Source organism: Mastigoproctus giganteus, chromosome 2, assembly GCF_048544385.1.
Source record: "Mastigoproctus giganteus isolate SK-2022 chromosome 2, ASM4854438v1, whole genome shotgun sequence".
Classification (NCBI taxonomy): Eukaryota; Metazoa; Arthropoda; class Arachnida; order Uropygi; family Thelyphonidae; genus Mastigoproctus; species Mastigoproctus giganteus.
In genome coordinates this window covers 23,399,672-23,419,362 of record NC_143576.1, presented here as the reverse complement: position 1 = coordinate 23,419,362, position 19,691 = coordinate 23,399,672, and the positions used below count along the sequence as shown (strand labels likewise).

The 19,691-nt window shown below is 34.5% G+C and overlaps 1 protein-coding gene across 1 annotated transcript in view; it reads left to right on the top strand.

Moving 5' to 3' along the window:
• The window catches only part of Amacr (Alpha-methylacyl-CoA racemase), a 64,108-nt gene that overhangs the window by 28,792 nt on the left and 15,625 nt on the right, over positions 1–19,691 (top strand). The window contains exons 4-5 of the mRNA XM_090390381.1: positions 5,890–6,050; positions 13,221–13,419. Coding sequence (XP_090246507.1) covers positions 5,890–6,050; positions 13,221–13,419 — 360 coding nt within the window. The remainder of the gene's footprint in view (positions 1–5,889; positions 6,051–13,220; positions 13,420–19,691) is intronic.

The window sequence follows — 19,691 nt, the reverse complement described above, 5'->3', positions numbered from 1 at the left end:
CAGTGGTTCCCAACTGGTGTGCCTCAGCACATTGGTGTGCTGTGACCCTTTTCAAGTATGCCGCAAGATTAGGAAAATTCCATTGAGTTCAATGGTAATCACTATTTCAGTGTGCCATTAATATTCGTCTTTTAACTTAACGTGTGACTTGAGTGACAAAAGATTGGGAACCACTGGCTTAAGGTGATACATAGACTACCAACTTGAGAGTAGTTCACAGAGTGCAAATTAATTAAAATTATAGTATACTTTTATAGCTCTAGTCACAGAAGCCCTGAATGTATATATATATATACCATTAAGAAAGTACAACATGAAGAGGATTTGAAGCCAGATGAATAGTGGACTAGCCGGTTTAAACAGAGCAGCAAAAGATGCTGTGGAAAAGTTACAAAGCAATAAAATGTAATGCAGTTTTTAGCTGTTATAAACTGATCTGTAATAATGCACAAGAGAGCAAAAAGCAAGGACAAGAAGTTTTTCACAGATGTGAATAAAGAGAAGAACAAATCAGATTACACAACATTAACCATTACACAAATCCCTTATGTAATGAGTACAGGAAAGTCTTAGATAACCCAGTGATGTTGCAGATGAACTGAACAGGCACTTTGCACTGATATTTACAGAAGAAATACCTTTCATAGAGAGAAGAAACTGTATGAGTGATGAAACTGGAAAGCATGAAATTAGCAATATTGAAATTTCATGAGATTTATTAGAAAAATTTTCAAGCCTAAAAAGCAAGGCTCCCTGAGTTGGTGGCAGGGAAGTTGGTCCAGTAATTTCCAAAGAAGTGGCTGGAAATTACCATTAAAGTTAAACATGAGGACGTTACTGGACTCTGGAAAGATTCTCAAGGTTGAAGAAATGCCAATGTATTGCCAATAAATAAAGGTGGTTCTAAGAGTGAAGGTAGTAACTATCAGCCAGTAAGTCTGACTTCACTGGTAGGGAAAGTCATGGAGGTAATGATCAAGAGTGCAATACAGGATCATTTATATAGTTACAGAATTCTGAATGAAACACAGCGTGGTTTCGTAAAGGGAAAATCATGTTTAATTAATCTGGTTAGCTATTTTGACAGGGTCACTCATGAGCTGATTTCTGGAAATAATTTCGACTGTTTCATGTCAAAATTTTCACTGAGTCATGCTTTTGCTGAAATCCAAGTATGGATTTCAGCAAAGCATTTGACTCGGCCCACATGTGAAGTTACTGTACAAGCTGGAACATGTTGAAAACAGGGGAAATCCTTAGACGGATCGCGGTGTGGCTTCAGGGCAGGAGATAGAAGGTTGTAATTAATGGTTATTCTTCACATTGGGTTAATGTTAGAAGTTGGTTTTCCCAAGAATGGTACTGGGACCTCTGCTGTTTTTGATTTTCCTAAATGACACTAATAAAGGGATAGAGAGCACAATGTCAAAATTTGCAAATGATATCAAGATTAGTAGAGCAGTTAACGATCAGTGCCAAGCAGAGCTTCTTCAGGACAACTTAGATAGATTTAGATAGGGCTGATCAGAAAGGTAACAGCTATGTTTTAATGCAACAAAATGCAAATGCAAGGTCTTAAACTTAGAGAATGGCAATTCCAAAATAACTTATACACTTGGTGAGTTGAAATAAAAACAGTAGATGAAGAAGGGGATTTGGGAGTTATGATATACAGTCAAACATGAAGTTCTCCAAGCAATGTGTACAGGCAAAAGGGAAGGCAGCCCATGATGTCCTATTGATGATTTATCGATCATTTGCTTGTAGAATTTTTTTTTTTTTGATTTGGTAGTTGTTGGCGCATCGGCTTCTGTGGCCATATTGCACCTCCCAAGGTTTTTGCAGTACTTTGATCCAAGCCCGAGGCGGGAATCGAACCCGCGACCTTTGGGTTGCCGGGCAGGTACTTTACCCACTCGGCTAGCCTGGTCGGCTCTGTATAAAGTAATTGTAAGACCACACTTGCAAATACTGTGTTCAGGTATGGAGACCTCAACTTAAAAAAAAAAAACCCACATAATTGAGCTTCTTGAAAAAATCCAAAGATGGGTGGTGTGCTTTGTAAAAACAATAAAAGGCATCCATATGAGGAAAGACTTTGAATATGTGAGCTACAGAGCTTAGAAATTAGACACCTTAGAGAAGACTTGAAGTGTATAAGGTTCTGAAAGATGAAACTGGAATTTTCACTGTTATAAATAATTACAGAACTAAGGGCCATAAATTCAAATTATAAAGAAAAAAGCTTAGACTGGATTGCTTTTTCCTTTAGCAGTGAGTTGTTAATTACTGGAATAAGTTATCTCCATGGATGTTGAGGCCAACAGCTTTGGGAAATTCAAAATTCAGCTGGATTCAGACACCTACTTGAGGAGGTAGTCAAATTGGTAGTTTATTTTATTTTATTATTTATCTATTATTATTTTTAATTAATTAATTTTTTTCTTTGTGCCATATGGCTAATACAGGGCCAGCTTAAGGCACGATCGAGCAGTTCCCTCGAACAGGGTGCCAAAATTTAGGGGGCACAGAATTCCCCGAAAATTCACTAATTTGCTATAAATTTCAAGTCAGAGAGGGTGCACCAAAAAAATCTCGCACAGGGTGCTGATAGACCTGGGGTCGCTTCTGGGCTAATACTAATACTAAAGACATCCATCCCCATTGTCCACCCGTTCATCTAAAGGAGACATACTATAACACGAAGATACTACTTGAAGCAATTTAGTAGTATTCATTAGTCATATATGGCTGCAACAGGTTTGGTAGGATGGCAGCTTAAATTTATTACCTTCAACAGAAAAAGAACATCGACCCGTGGAACAGCGGAACGATGACTCATTAATGGAATACATGCAGTTACCTGAAAAAGTCATTAGTATGCTAATGGGCATGCAATAACAAAATATTGGTGTTTCCTTTGCCTAAGTGTCAGCCATGCTACAGCATTCCATTAAATCGATGCAACTGGCCTCAAAGAAGTGTATATATATATATACAAACCAGGAACAAGCAGTGTGGTCTATCCAATAAAGATTTTTGTGAAAGCAATGGTCAAGATGAATTTGAGAGGATTTCATTGATTAAGTGAGAAATTTCCAAAGATCAGTGCCAGGAATGTGAAAGAGAGAATCTTTGTGGGATCTCAAATCACAGAGCTTTTGCAGGATGAAAGCTTTGAGGAAACATTTTGGGCAACCACAGGTCTCTCGCATACAAAGGTGGAGTTTAGAAATTGCTTGATGCATATAAAGAAATGGGATGTCATATGTCGCTGGAACTTCATTTTCAGCATTTGCATTTAGAGGCTTCTTTCCAAAAAATCTTGGCATGGTGAATGATGAGCAGGGGAGGGATTGATGTCATTAAGTCAATATAAAATTGAACTAAGGTGTCTAAAAACAAGTGTATGTTGGTAGACTATTGCAGGACGTTGTAATATGACATTCCACAAAAAAATGTACCAAAGGAAATCATCTAGACTTTTTAAATTGTACATACAGTGTACTTTTTTAACTATGTGTATAAAGTGTATTGGTAAACTGTAAAAGTGATAAAAAATGTAGTTGTAACCAGTCTCATATGTTTTATAATGATATCATCTTAATTAGCTTGTAAGATATTATCAGCAGCTAAAAAACAAAAACTGCATGTGCTAGGTAAAAAGCCAAGAATATATTTGAAATCAGCATGCTGAGCTGGTTTAGAAAATTGTGTACATCTTTGATAGAAAAAAAATTCATTAGTATTGGCAAAATTATTTGAGTGAACAAGCTTATACTGAATCAGCATTTAAAAAAAAAAAACAAACAAACTTTAATTCATTTGCCTTGTCCAATCCCTTTAAATTTATTCGGACTTCTTACTTCCATAATACTGGGTAGTAGTTTATTCTAACAATCAGTTACTCTCAGGCTGAAGACAAATTTCTCCACACCTACTCTAAATAAGAGTAAAGCTACCATTGGTATTTAGCTTACTCAATCCGTTTAAAGCCTTATACACTTTATTAGTACATGCAGATGTTTAGTTGTCACTCTTTGGTTCACCCTTTCTAATAGATCTATGCAGGGGCATGCTGGATGGAGACTCAGAGATGGGAGGCATTTATCTGAGACCCTTATCGAAAAAAAATCTTAAAATTTAACAGACTATTTTATTTGGGGATGACTCAGCTGAAATTCTTCTTGAGCAAGACCCTTAAAAACTGGTGGCACAACCTTGGATCAGTGTCTTTCCTAATAAGGCTTCCAAACCTCTGTGCAATATTCAAGATGTTGTTGTTGTTATTTGGTTTTTAGGGGCATTAGCAACTAAGGTCATATTGCTCCGGGATATGTGGTGGTCATTCCCTGACCTTTCCACATCCTCCGTATTTGGTGGGATCACTGGCTCGAACCCTGGTCTAATCGAGAAGCGTGTGCTACGCACTGCTGCTCCTGCCCACCTGGCTACGGAGGCGCCTATTCAAGATGTAGCTCAATTCTTTTATAACAGTGATGGCCAACTGTTTCTTGTACTGTGCCATATATTACATTAGAAATGCATCACGTCACCTAGGGGCAAAGCTCCAGAGGCTACTGGAATCAATACTGGGTAAGTGTAGTTTTTATTTTTTATTGACTTATGATAATTCTGTCCCATTCCCTCAAAGAGTTAATGAAAATATATGATGTCATCTGTGCATTTATGTTACTTTTATATCCAGCTGGTAGGTTTCTTGAATTTCTGAAGATGCATGGATGGTTACTTTTCTGAAAAGTAACAGTTTTTTTTTAGTGTCTGTCATATTAAATGAGAAATACTGTCACTCTTCCTTTCGGTTTTTTCCCAGCTACCTAAAGTTCACTTTTGAATAATAAAGTATGATCCAGCACCGCTTCAAAATAAACACCAGTTTTGTCAGTGTTGGAAATACAGTTAGAACTAAATTCTTCCAAACAATTAGGTAAGGTGTTTTTAACCCATTTTTCTGCTGAACCCATATCAGAGTCCAGTTTTTCCTTCCACCTACTTAAACAACTGTCTGTAGACAATCTTTTACAAGCTCATTTGTAAATTCCTTACCTTTTTGCATAGGATATGTATCTTTCTGTGATATTCTATGCAGAAATATGCTATTCTAGGATATTCTCCTAATAGACTCATTTTTTCTGTGATATTCTACGCAGAAATATGCTATTCTAGGATATTCTCCTAATAGACTCATTTTTTAATCCTGCATTTTGTAAACTACTTCAGAAGCACTTCTTCCACAAGTTCACTGTTTCCACATTTTTTTTATTTTCCTGTTCAGATTTTCATTTTCACTCACTCCTAATTCATGTGCTTTTCTATTGTTCAAAAGTCTGCACAAAAGAGGCTGAGAAATGCCAAATTTTAATGCAGCATCTATCTGATTGCATTCAAGTAAGGTATAAGTACTTCAAATTTTGTTCTTTTCACTCAAACTTAAATCTCTGCATTTCTGCAACATTTTGATAAAAAAATCCAACAACAACCAGAGTTCAATTCTCAATGGATGGCAATTCAAAATAAATTCATAAATTATAGTCTACTGACAGAAAGCAGACAGTGAATACATTACATAATTTTAAATTTAACTAGTGATTTTTGTAATTTACTACTCACTGCTTGTACTGGTGTTGGTGCCAGTACCATTGAACTTGCCATGATTGTATAGATTGATATGAAATAGCATAACGTATATCTCAAACTGATAGCATAAGGTATAATGTACCACTAGATAGCATAATACGTACACTGTATTAGGAATCTGTTAGCTTAGTATAATATTATCAATTAATCATTAAACTTTATTAATTTTTATCCATTTCTTCATTTCGTTAATATGTTAATATCTTTTTATTGATTTTTTTTAATTAAAAGGTGTGTTATCTGCACTTGGTTCATATAATGAAAATCCCAATCCTCCAATTAACCTGTTAGGAGACTTTGCAGGAGGAGGTCTTCTTTGTGCATTAGGCATCTGCTTATCTCTCATAGAGAGATATAATTCAGGAAAAGGGCAAGTAGTCGATGCTAATATGGTAAGTGACTGTTTCCCAAATCTCAAATTCAGAAAAAAAGTAATTATCATATTTTTTTGGACATAAGATTTACCACAATTCTTAAATGCAAAAGCTTACAGCTGGCTGTGGTTCTGGGATAATATAGTTATTTCTCAATTTACATAGGAGTTGTGTTCCTGAAAAGCACCACAAAAATTAAGAGCTAATTTGCCATAATAATGGAAAAGATGGGGTAGTGTACAAGAGCCAGCTTAAACTTCTAAACGATAAAACAATTATAGACATTTATTCATATAAAACGTGTCACTTAGTACCAAAAATTATTTTTAATTCAAGTTAAAATGAAATGCTTCTCTCCACATAAATACTGAGCAGAAATTCTTCATTATAGGTTTAAGTAATAAGTACAAAAGATGTACAATTAATTCAACAATCCTGCAGAATTATGAGAACGTTTGTAAACTTTACAGTTTGTAAAGATATAATTTAAGGTAGTTTTCATTCTTGAAGTTGTGGTAGGAACATAGCTGAACAGTTATAACTAATTTTTTACTGTTTTGATTTAGTTTCATTAGTTAATTCACTTCTGTATTTTCTTTAGGCTATATAAGATGTCATAAATTTATCTCTTTTAGAAAATAAAAATTTCCATAACATTCCATTTATCTTCTGGTATAATGCTGTGTCAGTAATTCATGTAATGTAGCTTGTGATTGGAAGGTGAACTGCTGTTCACTTGCATTGTTTGAGCATTCTGTTGGGTTGTGCTTGACTGGTAGAGTAGCATTACACCTGGTGCATTGTAAAGGTTCTTCCCTAAGGAGATAATGATGTTTAATGTTCATATATCCCATATTTCAATACCTTGCTATGATTATTACTTATTGTCTTTTTGATCTTAGGCTTGTAGTCCACAGTTGGAATTAGGGCTTGCAAACCGGTTTCATAAAACCGGTTAAATCGGTTTTCATATTAAGTTGTTAAAACCGAAACTGAGCTTCTAAAACCGGATTCGAATATTTTCTTAGTTAGCCCTCGAATATAGTTTTTTTGTTACGCACATTTTCTTTTATTTGTTCGTTTGTCAGGATCGTTCAACTGCTTTATGTTTTAAACATGTTTTTTATTTTATTTTAAGGTACGAATCTCATTGGCAAGTGGCCCAAATCTAGGAGGGGTACCTTTTATCTTCCCACGATGCAGGTGTACTCATTTACGACTGAGTGAGTCGGAGCGATAGCGTAAAAGAAAATGCTCAACATTTCTCCGTTCCATCTATCTTGTTCGCCAGGCAAGTTATGGAAAGTGCCTTATTGATAGTTACCCACTAGAAACAGATTCACTGAATAGTGCATCAAATTTCAATCGTAGAAAGTTTTTTTGCTTCTTTATTCCTATTAAATTTGCAATCAAATGTTCTCCAAAAAGCAGCTTCACCAAATTTAGCTTTTATGTAATTTTGAAAATACAATAGATTTAATTGGGGGAAAAAATTGCAAGTAAATAAATAAAAAATTTCTTTCGTGAAAATTTTGAAACTTGCCTCGTTCAGACTCTTCATTCGGTGCTTGCGGGAGTGAAGTGCCTTTGTTATCTTCAATATTTTTATTTAAAATTGTCGGTGATATAAATTCCTTCTAATTAATATTTATTACTCTTAATATGTCTAAGATGAAATCAAATGTATGGAATTATTTTGCTCGAAAAAGCAAAGATGAAGCACAATGTTCGAAATGTCTGAAGAAAATGAAGTCATCTGGAGGATCTACATCATCTTTGATGTTGCATTTAAAGAAAATGCATCAGTTTGACATTAAACAAGATAACAGCGAACCTCCCGTAAAAATGGTAAGAACATTAGAAAACTTTATTGTTAAAAAATCTATGGAAGAAGAGATTTTAAAATTAGCTGCTTTAGATGGATTTTCTTTTAATTCAATTGCCAAGAGTGAGTTTATACAATCAAGCCTTCACCTTCAGAGAAATAAATACGATAAATTACCAACAGCCTCAGTGAATGGAATTAAAAATATGGTTCTGAATTATTATAAAACTAAGAAAGAAGAACTCATTCAGCATTTCAAAAATTCATTGGCTTTGGGTGCATGGTATTCATTGACTCTAGACGGATATACGTCTATACAAAATAAAAGGTATATGAATATAAATGTGCATTCAAAATACAATCATTGGTTGTTAGGGCTTATTGAGATTAATGGTTCACTTGATAGCAGAAGAACTGAGCAAATTGTGAATGGACACTTGAAGGAATTTGGTTTGAACTTGGATGAGGATATTGTTGCCTGCACCACCACCAATGGAGCAGCAATGATGATTAAGTTTGGCAAGCAAATTACGCCTAATCATCAACAATGTATAGCCCATTGTATACATCTGTCAGTTATAAATGTACTTTACGAAAAACCAATCAATTATGGTGCCACAGTCTCTGAGTCTCCCAAAGACAATGAAAATAATGACAAAAGTAGTGATGATGAAGAAGTTGAAGAAAGACGGCAAGGCATGCTTTATCAAACTGACTTTACCGATGAGCTCATTTATTTCTTCAATCCAATGGCCAATATTGCACAAACTATTAACAAAGTCAGAAAAATTTGCAAGCTTTTTCGAAAATCGCCTACCAAAAATGACATATTACAAAATTTTGTTAAAGCAAAATAAACTTATATTAGATTGCAAGACTAGATGGGATAGCGCATTCTATATGATTGAGAGATTTTGGAAATTGAAAAATTGCATTCCAAATGCTCTATGTGCAGTACTGTCAACTGAAGCTATGTCTGGCGATGACTGGAAAACACTTGAATTGCTATGTGAAACTTTGCGACCAGTTGAAATGATTCTGAAGGCTATATATAACCTCAGAAGATACAGACTTACTTAAAGCAGTCTTCAATAGAATTTCTGCTTGCTAAGCTTGATACAGCAGAAAACCCATTTGACGAAATTGCCAAACTGTGGCTTTGCTGAGCTATCTACACAACCCCAAAAAGTTTAGGAAAGAAGATTCAGGTTCAAGAACTTTTGATTTTCCAAGTAAGCGAGTTTTGAAAAAGCATGCTCAAGAGATTATTTGCAAAGGAGTCTTAGCGTTGAATGAAGAAACTGAAAATAAATGAACTGTTCTTTTAGAAGAAAACAAAGACTTGTCTAGTTCCGATGTTGGAGATACTCTCATGCGAGAGTATGATAGTGTAATAAAGAGATTAACTGAAGAGCCTTCAAAATATCCGAGTGAATTGGAAACCAGCAAAGAATTTAAAATTTTGGAGGCAACTAGCAACTAGCAGTAGAAGTGAAAAGCTGGAGAAAGTTTATAGAGCACTGCTGACCATTAAACCAACAAGTGTCCAATATGAGAGAGTGTTTTCTATCACTGGTCTCTTTAACACAAAAATAAGGTCAAATCTATCAGGAAAAATGCTTAATATACTGTGTTTTTTAAAGGATCATTTTCAGAAAAAAGCTGAGCAATAAATAGTAAAGTAATTTCCCCAAGCTGTTTTTTTTCACATTATTTTTATTTATTTATTATTATTATTATTATAGGGCTTATTATTTTTTTTGTTTACTATACGAGAAGATAGTTTTTATTCAAAGGATTTGAATATAATTTGTAATTTTGTATAATCTCAAGCTGGTTACTTTTTTGGAGCATTTTAATTTTTTTTATTTTAAGAGGTAATAGATTTTGTTTAAAAGATTTGATTACGATTTGTACAATCTACCCAAGATAAAATAAATACCTGTGTTATAAGCTTTTAATTATTTTCCCTAAGTCTGAGAAAATCGGTTTTAAGAGTAAACTTCGGTTCAACTCGGTTTTATGCAAGCCCTAGTTGGAATATTGAATTAATGTACAGAAGTTTATTTCCTTGAGCTTTCCAGGTCATTAACCACTGTGCCAACCTTTGCATCACTGCAAACTTAGACATTAACCTGGCTATGCATTCATCGATATCATTAATCAATATTTAAAACAGTGGACCCAGCTTGAACTGGTGGGACTCCACTTATGACATCAGTCCAAGAAGGGCAGTGCCCATTGATAACCACTCTGTCTTCTCCTATCCAACCAACTCTTTATCCATAGCAGTAACTTTTCCCTAATGCTACTCTATTCCAATTTGTAAAGCAGTCTTTTATGTGGAATAGTATCAAAAGCTTTTCTGAAATCTAAGTATATGACATCAAAATTATTTTTTTGCATCCAGTTCCTTTGTTACTGCATCATAGTATACAATTAGATTGGAATAGTTATTTATCCTATAACTATTCCTGTCCAGATTGTCCTACATTATTTCTTTAACCAGTGACTCCATTAATTTTGCTGGAACAGAAGTCAAGATCACAAGTCTGTAATTACTCACTTCACCCTTTGGTCTCCCTTCTTGGGGATATATTCACACATCTCCAGGGCGCCTCCATAGCCAGGTGGGCAGGAGCAGCAGTGCGTAGCACACGCTTCTTGATTAGACCTGGGTTCGAGCCTGTGACCACCAAATACGGAGGATGCAGAAAGGTCAGGGAATGACCACCGCATATCCCCGAAGCAATATGGCCTTAGTTGCTAATGCTGCTAACAATATGGCCTTAGTTGCTAATCTTAGGGCTGACAGTATAGGAAATGATCACAGAGTTTTAAGCTTGATGATGAGGAGAGGGATAGCAGTTGTTAAAGGCAAAGGAATGGGTTTTAATTTCAGGAAGAGAGATATGAAAGCTTATGGTGCTACGTGGCCTCTATCAACTGGAGAGATAGTTCACAGAGTGTGCATGAGTACATTAGAATTATGGTATACTTTTAAAGCCATAATCACAAAAGTCGTGAATACATATTAAGAAAGCACAGCACGAGGATTCTGAGATGGATGAATAATGAACTAGTCAGTTTAAGAGAGCAGCAAGATGGCATGGAAAAGCTATAAAGTGATAAAAAGTATTGAAGCGTATTACAGCTACAAACTGATTTGTAACAGTACCACAGAAAAAGGGTAGGCTGGCAAAGGTGAATTATGAGAAATCACTGGTTACCAGAGCAAAGAGCGGAGACAAGGAGTTTTCGCATATGTGAATACATAGAAGAGAAGAACAAATTAGATAGGATCCTCAGGTAATTAGCGTAGAAAAGTCTTAGATAACCCAGCTGACATTGCAGATGAACTGAGACAGGTACTTTACATCATTATTTACAGAAAAAGAGACCCTGCATAATGAGGAGAAACTGTGTGAGTGAAGATGGAAAGCATAAAATTAACGACACTGAAATTTCATAAGATTATTAGAAAAACTTTAGGTCCTAAAGGCAGGTAAGGCTCCCAGAGTTGATGCCATATACACATTAATTTTGATGGAGGTGGCAAGAAAGTACATTGAATCATTAAGGTTAATTGTGAGAGCATCACTCTGGAAAGATCCCCTTGGATTGGACAAGTGCCAACAAATAAAGGTGCTCTAAGAGTGAAGTGGATAATTACCAACTGATCAGTCTGACTTCAGTCTTAGAGAAAATCATGAAAGCAATGATAGTGTTCAATATAGAAACATTTAAATAGAATATTGAATGAAACACAGTATGGTTTTGTAAAGGGAAAATCATGTCTAACTAACCTGGTTAGTTAGACATGATATTTTGACAGTCACTCTGAGCTGGATGCAGGAAATAATTTCAACATTGTTTACTTGGATTTCAGTAAAGCATTTGATTCAGTCCTGCACGAGAAGTTACTGTACAAGCTGAAACATGTTGGCATCACAGAGATAATCCTTAGATGGCTCACAGAATGACTGCAAGGCAAGAGGCAGAGGGTTCTGATTAATGGTTATTCTTCAGATTGGGCTAACATTAGAAGTTGGTTTACCCACAGATTGCTACTAGAATCACTGCTGTTTTTGGTTTTCTTAAATGATATCGATGAAGGAATAGAGGTGTCAAAATTTGTAGAGTAGTTAATGATCAGTGCCAGTCTTCTTCAGGACAATTTACCAGAGATAGTTATAAAAGTGGCAGCTATGTTTTAATGCATTGAGGTGCTAGGTCTTACACTTGGGATATAGCAAACCCAGAATAACGTATACATTTGTTGGGGTTGAACTAAAAATAGTATGGAGGGGAAAAGTGTATTTGGGAGTTATGGTGAAACATGAAGTTCTTAGAGCAGTGTAGAGAGAGGCAGTAAGGAAGGCCCATGGTGTCCTCTCAATGATTTATCATACTTTTGCTTGTAGACAGTGGCAGTTCCAGGTGGGAGGGATATAGCCCCCTTTAGAAAATTCTGGGACTACCACTGATTATAGAGAGAGAGAGGTCATCATCCCACTATAAAAAGTAATTTTAATACCATACTTGGAATACTGTGTTCAAATATGGCAACCACACCTAAACAAAGATACTGAGTTTCTTGAAGGGCTTCAAAAATAGGCAATGTGCAAGGTAAAAACAGCAAAAGGGCATCCATACGAGAACTTTTGAATATATGGTCTACAGACCTTGGAAACTAGACACCTCAGAGGAAACATGACTGAGGTGTATAAGACTTTGGGAAGTGAAACTAAAATGAATGAGGGTAGACCTTTCACTGTTATAATTCCAGAACTAAGGAGCATAAATTAAAATTATGGGAGAAGAGGTTTTAGACCGGATTGCAGGTTTGTTTGTTTGGAGCATTAGCAACTAAGGCCATATTGCTCCCGGGATATGCGGTAGTCATTCCCTGACCTTTCCGCATCCTCCATATTTGGTGGTCATGGGCTTGAACCCCGGTCTAATCAAGAAGCGTGTGCTACGCACTGCTGCTCCTGCCCACCTGGCTACGGAGGCGCCCCGGATTGCAGGAAGTTTTATTTTAACTAGCAAGTTGTTAATTACTGAAATAAGTTATTTCCATGGGTGGTTGAGGCCAAAATTTGAAAGTCAGCTGGACAGATATGTACTTGAGGAGGAAGTCAAAAAAGGTAGTTTATTTGATTTTTTTTATTTATCTATTATCATTTTTATTTTGAATTAATTATTATTATTATTTATTTATTTATTTTCTGGCCAGTGCAGCAAAAGCCTATGGCTTCCTTGCACATATGGCTAATGCTAATATATATTAAATTAACTGAATTTAATATATATTAGAGAATTTTATAATGATACTTTAGTCAAAGGAATGATTTTTATAGGTAGAAGGCTCTGCTTATGTTAGCAGCTGGTTGTGGAAATCTCGAATTTCTGACATGCCAATTTCACTCTGGAACAAGGAAAGGGGAAAAAATGTATTAGATGGAGGCGCACCTTTCTATAAAACTTATAAAACAAAGGATGGTAAATATGTGGCTGTAGGAGCTCTTGAGCCACAGTTTTATAGTGAATTACTTAAAGGTGAGTTATTAACAACATTTGTCTTATTGTGCAAAATGGATACTATTAAGTTACTAACTTTAACAAATCAAATAGTATTATAAAAATACAAAATGAAATGGTTCTTTTGTGTATCATCATGCCAGTTGTATACAGATACATCTGATACCAGTTGTATTTAGTAGTATGTAGGCTCCAATTTTGCCAGTAAACTGCCTAACTATAACAAGGTATACTCTCTACTAGTTATCTACATAAATTCCAATTAAGATTTGTCTGTGCCATCACTCAACAATCCAGTAATTGGCAATCATTAGATAGTTGTTATTGATGCCGGTCAGTAGATAGTTCTTTCAAGAATACTTGCGGATTATTTTATGGAGTTTTGGACCCTGGTTTAACCCTAAAAACACAAGTATAGATAAATCCTTGTATAACTCTCTACACTACACTAGCATTTTCAGCCACAGGTATGCAAGTTACACTGTTGCAAGGGGTGGGTGCACAAGCAATACAATGCCTTATATATTATTGTCAAAGTATTCTTTATATAGTGTTGCCTCCTTTTATTTCAATTTCACAAATTCTACAAACATAGAACACACTATAATTCCACAATATGATCATACTTCAGGTGAGTCTCAGCTGCTCCACTCAAGCCAAATATTATTTTTCAGCTATTGCTGTAGTCATGTTTTTCACTATTTATTATAGTCTGAGAGCAAAATACTGAGATACCTATTCTTCCTTGGCCTTTTTTTTTTTTTTTTATATCGCAAGTGCTTGTCTTCTTTCATTTTTAGAATTTGCATCTCCCACTAGTTCTTAGAATCAGTGGGAGCTGCAACAAATCTCTTTACACAAATATATAAGGCATTGCATTGCATTGCAGTAGGTGTGAAACAGTTAGTTAAGTACGAACCTTTGAAGAAACAAGAAAATATCGTTATGCATGTGATCAACAAAAAATTGTGTACAAAGTATTACACTTTGTACACAATAAAATTCATTTGATAACAATTTGTGGTTTGATTAATGTGCAGTATGACTTTTTTCATTCGAAAGTTTGTTGCCCCATGTGAAAGTTTACAGTCATCAGTTCTGGTTGAAATTTTGAAGTGTCAGTTTTTCAGAATTAAATGAAATCAATTTTTTTTTCATAGGACAAAAAGGTTGTTTTTTTTTTTTTTTTTTTTTTCTGAATCAGTTATTTTGGAAACAAAACTTGACTTCATGAAGGGGTTTTGTCTTTTTCCAGATTAGTGTTGAAAATAGCATTGTAAGCAAGGCATGGGAGTGTGCATGCAAGTGTGCATAGATGAAGCAGCAACAAATGGTAGGCTGATAAAGCAGTGTTGCTAATCAGTTCAAAGTTGTGAATCCTTCAATTAAGTTTTGACATTGCATTACTCAGACAGGAATTAGCAAAAATGACTGAATGCTGATTTGGACTCTGTGACAGAAAACAGCAATGAAAACATTAAACAAACATTAAAACACAAGTCTGAATTTGCTTCTTTTCTGAATGTGCCACGGCATGGGATTTGTATATATGACTGACTTTTTTCATTCAAAAGTTTGTTGCCCCATGTGAGTTTTCAATCATCAGTTCTGGTTGAAATTAGAAATGTCAGCTTTTCAGAATTAAATAAATCAGATTTTTTGTTTAAAAGTTTTGTTTTTAACCTAATGAAGTCTGAGAGATTAATTACCCTTAATTAGAACACACACACACAAAGTATGTCAATGCAAATGGAAATAGTTCTGTGAGAACCACATTTCTCATAGGACATAGGTTTTTCATATGACAAATGAAGTTTTTTTTTTTTCTGAATCAGATATTTTGGAAAAACAAAGCTTGACTTCATGAAGGGGTTTAGTCTTCTTCCAGATTAGTGTTGAAAATAGCATTGTAAGCAAGGCATGGGAGTGGAACTTGGCAGTGTCTGCATTTTATCAGTGAGTGAAATGTGACTATCCTGAGGTGAGAAATGTGGTTCTCACAGAACTATTTCCATTTGCATTGACATACTTTGTGTGTGTTCTAATTAAGGGTAAGATTAATCTCTCAGACTTCATTAGGTTAAAAATAAAACTTTTAAACAATTCTATATCTAAAAAGTGATCTTGTGGAAATTAATAGAAATTTGTGAAATAAATAATAAGCACTTCAACCTGTGGAGTGTTATCTGCCTTTAATTTCTTAAAGAATTACAGATTATTCTCAGACGTTTCATTGTACTTCCTGAACCACTTTTCCAGTGACTGTAAAGACAGCAGAACTGGTAAATTACGGTGACTTAATTTAAATAGAATTGTTAATTTTATTACACATTTCTTACATGTTAATATTTAGCCTTTAGTTCTGATATACATAATAGAACATGAATTAGTCAACAGGCAGCTATTAGTAAAAATGTGGTAAATATTATTTACCACATTTTTACTAATAGCTGCCTATTTAATATTTACCATAATTTTAGCAGTTTAAATAATTTTAAATCAGTTAATAATTTAGTTAATAAGATTAAAATTTAATAAAATAGATAGTCATGAATACTTATCTTCTTGTAATGCTGTCCTTGTGACACATCAGCCTCACATACCAAGATTGTGGTTTACAATTAGTTATATGTTCTATATTGTACTCTCAAACTAAGAATTTTTTAATCAAAACATTAAGGTCTCCTGGGGCCAATCATAGTTTGTACATGAGGGTGAGGATATTCAGAGAAAGAATAGGGATTTGGATGTTGTAGGATTACGCATCTGTTTGGCGGCTAATTTTTATGAGCATCTTAATTTTGTGGGTGAGTCCAAACTTAAGTTAGAAGGGAGGGGTTCTTTTTTTGAGGTATAATTATTATGGTTTCTGTTTTTACCTGTTCTAATACTCCGCTTTTGAAAATATGCTTGTGGTTAATGTCTATTTTCATGCTTTGTTTCAGTTAATATTGTTAGTTATGCCAATAATGAAGGATTGTACAGTCTGCATTTCCTGTACCTGTCAGTGGCTAGAATAGAGGTGCTCTTGAAATTGCATTGGTGATCCACACAAAAGGTGTGGAATGTAGCATCTGATTTTGTTAAATGAAAATGAAATATCCATAATTTATCCGTTTTGCTGTTTATAGTCACTGAAGAAGTGTTACCATGAAACCTTTGAGAATAATCTGTAATTTTTGTGTCATCAATACAAATGCCAAATATCTCATTAAATAACATACCCTCAAATCTAATTAAATATATCTTCAATTTTTGTTAAATATTTCAGTTTTTTCATATTTTCTGGTCTTTTAAGTGTAACTAATATTTTGTATTATTTTAAAAAGTATGTAAATAAAAATGAACAGAAAAATTATGGATCATATGGATGCTACATTTATTTAATTTAATCAGGTAAATTTTAGTTTTTTTTTTTTTTATTTTTTTTTTAATATACCAAATGGAAACTTAAGTGGAGTATATATTGGAAATACTGATAAAAACTTTTCAAATGAAAGATACTTGGTGAGAAAAGGTCCAGAAACACTTATCTATACTGCAAGGTAGATGCATTGTGACAACACAAATTTCTCTTGACAGTCTTGAAAACAATTTTGGAAACATGATTCCTCTGTCAAGTAATATTATGCTGCAGACCAGGCTCTCTTCAATTCAAAAAAAGTGCACACTAGTACGGTCCTTGAGCAGTGAACAGCTGGCTTAAAGATTTAAGATTCAATGGGTTAGTATCAAATCATCATATTTAATACTGCCCAACTGGCATCAGAAGTCCAGATATTTCCATATTTGTAAAATCTGGCAGTTTACAATCTGTAAACATTAAGAAAGGAATCTCACACTTGTTCAAATGATCACATTTGTCTTTAGGAATCCATGTGAAAAGGGTGAAATTTCTTTCAATATAAGATGCATGCAGCAATATCTTGTCCCTTAATCTGTTTTTGCAGCCAGCAAGATTTAAACTGCATAGATAATGCAATGGTTTTACTCTTCACAGCAGAATAAACTTGCCTTTGCAACAAGTTGTCCAGGTACTGCACTACAGGGGGTGTTCATGGTATCCAAGTATTCATTATAAATAAATTAATTAATTTTCTGTTTATACTTCGGCACGACAACCAAGTCAGTAGAGTTTACAATAAATCGTCAATACAAATATTTATCGTATTTAGTAGTCACGGGCTTGAACCACGGTCCACTCAAGGAACGTGTGCTATGCACTCTCGCTCCTGACCGCTGGGCTACATCAGGCCTGCGAGTCCCCGCAGTTACAAGATTACGATATAAAGAACACAATGAAAATAACATGGAGGATTTTTGGAAAAGTTTTAATATTCTGCACAATATAAAAATGATTGGAGAAGTTTGCAAAGAAATTAAGTTAATGAACAGCTCATGGAAAAAGTTATACCCCGATGCTGTTCATGAATATGAAGAATGCAATGTGACCGGGTTACAAAATGAAAAGAAGCAGGATTCCACGAAATTGATGATGGGGATATTGCACTTGAATCAACTGCAAAACCATTATAAATGAGGAGCCAGCAGAATAAGACCAACTACCCACAGAAGAGAAAGCCGGAAATGATGATGTAATTGGATCACCAAAGGATAAAGATTTGAAAATTAAAGAATGAAAGGCAGCCCTTCAGAAAATTGACCAAGCACTTGAATATTTTTGTGAGAATATCCCTCTTCATGATCATGCAGCAAAAGTTAAGCACAAAGTTAAATGCTATGACACAATTTTATTTGAATAAATGCAAAAAAAAAAAAACCCAACAGCTCTGGATTTGTTCTTTATACAGAAAACTGAAAAACAGCGCAACTTCAATAAACTTTACTTAACCATACATTGTTCAAGATATTATAATAAAAAATGTCTAATAAAATAATTGTCTCATTTTTCAGTTCCTTAAATCCATATTTTACTGTGTTCATAATACAGTTAGGGAAGGACACTATGTGGTGGTTATCCATTAAGATTATTACTATATTTAATACCACTTTTATACCATGTGAAATTAATAATATAGTTTATTAAGCTATTCGCCTAAACTACTAAACATTAAGGTATCTTACCAATACCCATCATCATCAGACCATGCTGTTGGGAAACAAAAATAGAAAGGGTTACAAATTTGAATACAACTGCCAATATTACAATTACAATTATCAATATTATGATTACAATTGCCATTATTACCATTACAATTACCCGTATTCTGATTTTACAATTACAATTATGATTTGCCAATAAACAATTCTAAATTTGGATTATTGTTACAATAGAGCCAGATATTAAATTAGGTAAATACAAAGAGATTAAATTCTTACCTGCTGACAGACTCCTCTTGCTGATGCTCCCAGAAACCCGATGTGCATACAGGCAAGAGGTGCTGTGCTGTAAGCAGTTAATTTAATTTCTGCCAGCAGTAAATTAAATTAACTGCTTACAGCACAGCACCTCTTGCCTGTATGAAAATCAGGTTTCTGGGAGCATCAGCAAGGAGTCTGTCAGCAGGTAAGAATTTAATCTCTGTATTTACTTAATTTAATTGAATCAATTGCATCTGGTTCTATTGTAACAATAAATCCAAACTTAGGAAAACTGTTTATTGGCAAATCATAATTGTAAAATCAGAATATAGTAGTTGTAATAGTAATAATGGCAACTGTAATCATAATATTGATAATTGTAATATTGGTAATTGTATTCAAAACTGTAACCCTTTCTATTTTTGTTCCCCCAACAGCACAGTCTGACAATCAGTATCGATAAGATACCTGAAACGTTACCTTAATGTATAGTAGTTTGGGCCAGTGTTCCACAACCTTTTTCTCTTTGCAGTACACCTTAAGTTATCCATGACACAACACGGCACGTCAAAAAATTAATCCCCCAAAAAAAGCACAGTTTACGGCAATGTTAATATAAACATGCTATAAGTCACAATAGAATCAATTATTATTGTTCCAACAGAAATTGGTTCATTCATATATTAACATTTTATGAACCCTAAATCACTGCAATGGCAAAGCCAAAATAAAAAAATTATTAGTATTAAACCAACTAACTACACATACCTTCAATGCCATATTTGTGCCTGCTTTTCTGGACATAGATGACTGATGCATGGTAGAATCGTTGACAGTGCAAGCCTCATTTCTTAATCAATGGATCTGAGTCTCCCTCTTTGATGTTTTAATTTCAGTCAAGGTCGAAAATCCCAGTTCGCACAAATATGTAGTTGAAAATGGCAATAACACATTAATTGCCATCTTGG